At 44.4% G+C, this 2695-nt stretch overlaps 1 protein-coding gene across 1 annotated transcript in view; it reads left to right on the top strand.

The window, feature by feature from the left end:
• The window catches only part of prmt7 (protein arginine methyltransferase 7), a 9552-nt gene that overhangs the window by 2147 nt on the left and 4710 nt on the right, over positions 1–2695 (top strand). The window contains exons 4-8 of the mRNA XM_035665653.1: positions 784–892; positions 1156–1268; positions 1451–1680; positions 1775–1955; positions 2035–2162. Of these exons, the coding sequence (XP_035521546.1) occupies positions 784–892; positions 1156–1268; positions 1451–1680; positions 1775–1955; positions 2035–2162 (761 nt within the window). The remainder of the gene's footprint in view (positions 1–783; positions 893–1155; positions 1269–1450; positions 1681–1774; positions 1956–2034; positions 2163–2695) is intronic.

Raw genomic sequence — 2695 nt, 5'->3', positions numbered from 1 at the left:
TTGACTAATACTCTGAACATCAAACCATCATATAAGGTTCTTATGCAATGGACTCCAGTAGATACGACATATGAGATGTTTCTAGTTCCCTCGAGCCAGAGAGCTAACATTATGCTAACAAACTCCAAAGTCAATAACACAGTGTACGGTCGACAGAGGGTAAATATGATTTGGCAGTATGTTGCCATGTCACTGTTCCAAAATCCATATCAAGATTTTCAGGATTAAATGAAATAGTTAAAGTAGAATTTCTCCATGATTTGAGTTAACAGGAAAAACACCCTGACCACTTTTAAAAAAAAAAAAAAAAAAAAGTAGTTTGGGACTCCCTTGGTGCTCTGGATACAGCGTCTGGTTCAGAAGCTATAGGTATTTTTGTCCCACACTCTAAACACAGATATACATTGTTGTTTACAGTCTGGATCTGTGTTCTAATTACATACTGTACAAGGATTCCACCTGTCATTTTAGTGTGTAGCATGCTCACACTGGAAAAATAACAAAATGAGGCTCTTTGAAATTTTAGAATGTTCGCTAAATTCACTTTTTGCTTTTTGACTGCGACATGGCTGGACAGAGCTGCATGTATTCTACTTAAATGTCGAGTCTGTCAATCTACTAGGCTATTTGATTAATCAACTAATCGTTTAAGCGCTAACAGACTTTATTGTTGTAGGGGTTTAGGTTTCTGTCCTGTCACTAATTTACCCTAACACCCGTCAGCCTCTAGCCCAACGAGTGATGCAGCTGCTGCCGTCGCTCTGCTTCCTTTGTGTTCTGCAGGTTTTTAAGCCCATGGCAGAGGCAGCGCAGTGCATCGTGGAGAAGAACGGCTTCTCTGAGAAGATCAAGATTATTAACAAACACTCCACTGATGTCACTGTGGGGCCAGGTCAGAGAAAATCACACACTCACACACACACAGTGGCACTGTATGAATATTAATGTCCTTAAGGCTAAGTTCACACTTGCTGCACAATAAGCCCAAATCAGATTTTCAGATCAGATTTTTCATGACAGTGTGAACATCACAAATCACATGGAATCTGGTCTTTTTAATTCTGTGTCCTGAGGGGGGGTCTGCATAAAGGGCATGAAGTCTGTTGGTATGTCTGTGTTGATGGGGTTGTGTGCTGTGTTTGTAATTGAAAACAGATGGAGATATGCAAACGAAGGCCAACATTCTGATCACAGAACTGTTTGATACAGAACTGATAGGTGAAGGAGCCCTGCCCAGCTATGAACATGCTCACCAAAATCTGGTCCAGGTGTGTGTGTGTTTGTGTGTGTGTATAGTTATATTATTTATATATTATATATAGTGTAAATATAAGTGTTTGCATGAACTTTTTAATACTAGAAAAGTAAGATAAATACAGACAGTGTGGATATAATGGATAATCCTAGCTGGTGGTTCGATCCATCTCCTCGTGTCCCATCCACCCTGTAGGACGGTTGTGAGGCGGTCCCTCACCGGGCCACCGTTTACGCCCAGCTGGTGGAGTCGGAGTTGCTGTGGAGCTGGGCACAGCTGCAGCCGGTGGAGGTGGAGGGGGCTCGTCTGGTCCCGCCGCCCACTGTGAGCCGCTGTGCCGGAGCTCATTCAGTGTGTGACATCCAGCTGAGCCAGGTGTCTCCTCGCAGCTTCACCCCGCTGGGTCCTTTGTGCACCATGTTCAGGTATGGAAGTGGGAAACACGTTTCTCCCCCTTTATTGTTTTCTCTCAACATCATTGTGAACATTTCCCCCTGCACTCCACCCTCCCCCTCTCAGTGTGGATTTTAGTAAGCCAGTGAGCAGCGCGTTCCAGTCCCACTCCTCCCAGTTTGCAGCTGAGTCTGGCGGGCGGGCCCAGGTCATCCTGTCCTGGTGGGACCTCGACATGGACCCCAGTGGAAGCATTGTGTGCACCATGGCTCCCAGCTGGACATACCCACAGCCAAAGAGGGCTCCGGTGAGTTATTGGACATGATGTTATGACGTTGTGAGCCATGCTCCCATCACCCCCTGCTGATCACTGTGCTGTGTTTCAGTGGCGGGACCACTGGATGCAGAGTGTGTACTTCCTGCCTGTGGAGACCAGGGTGACAGAAGGAGAGCAGCTGAGCCTGACTGTCTGCCATGATGACTACAGCCTGTGGTACAGCCTGCAGTCTCACAGGTAACAGCTCAGACACAGCACACTGGATGTGATATAGCTGCTTTACTTTAGAAATACTGTTTGTGTCTCCTGCAGCACTGAACATAAACAGCAACACTTGTTTTGCGAGACCAGTGAGTCAAATGCTACTCAGCAGCAACTCATAGGCACAAGAACAGATCAGTTGTTTACAAAGCACCTAAAGGTCCATTTAGTAGCTGTTTTGGAGCTTTTAGTGGGATCACACATTCTTCCTCAAATGGAGTTTCTACACATCAGAGAATTGTTTTTATTTATTTATCTGAGCCAGTCAATAACCCATTAACAAAATGATAAAATGATATGACAAATATAAAATGGAAAGTAGGGTGTCTAATATAGACATCATTTTTAAAATCAAATAAATAATCTGTGTCAATAGAGCTTACCAGATAAAACCAGTATGTATAGTATAATGCCGGGATCAGACTGTATGATATCAGCCCAATAATGGCATTAACTGACAGAGGCTGGTCGGGTCCAACACGTGGTCTCCATGTCATGACAAATATTTA

The sequence above is a fragment of the Morone saxatilis genome, unplaced genomic scaffold, assembly GCF_004916995.1.
Source record: "Morone saxatilis isolate NCDOM2014 unplaced genomic scaffold, NCSU_SB_2.0 Contig2, whole genome shotgun sequence".
NCBI lineage: Eukaryota > Metazoa > Chordata > Actinopteri > Moronidae > Morone > Morone saxatilis.
This window is presented reverse-complemented; position numbering and strand designations above follow the sequence as displayed.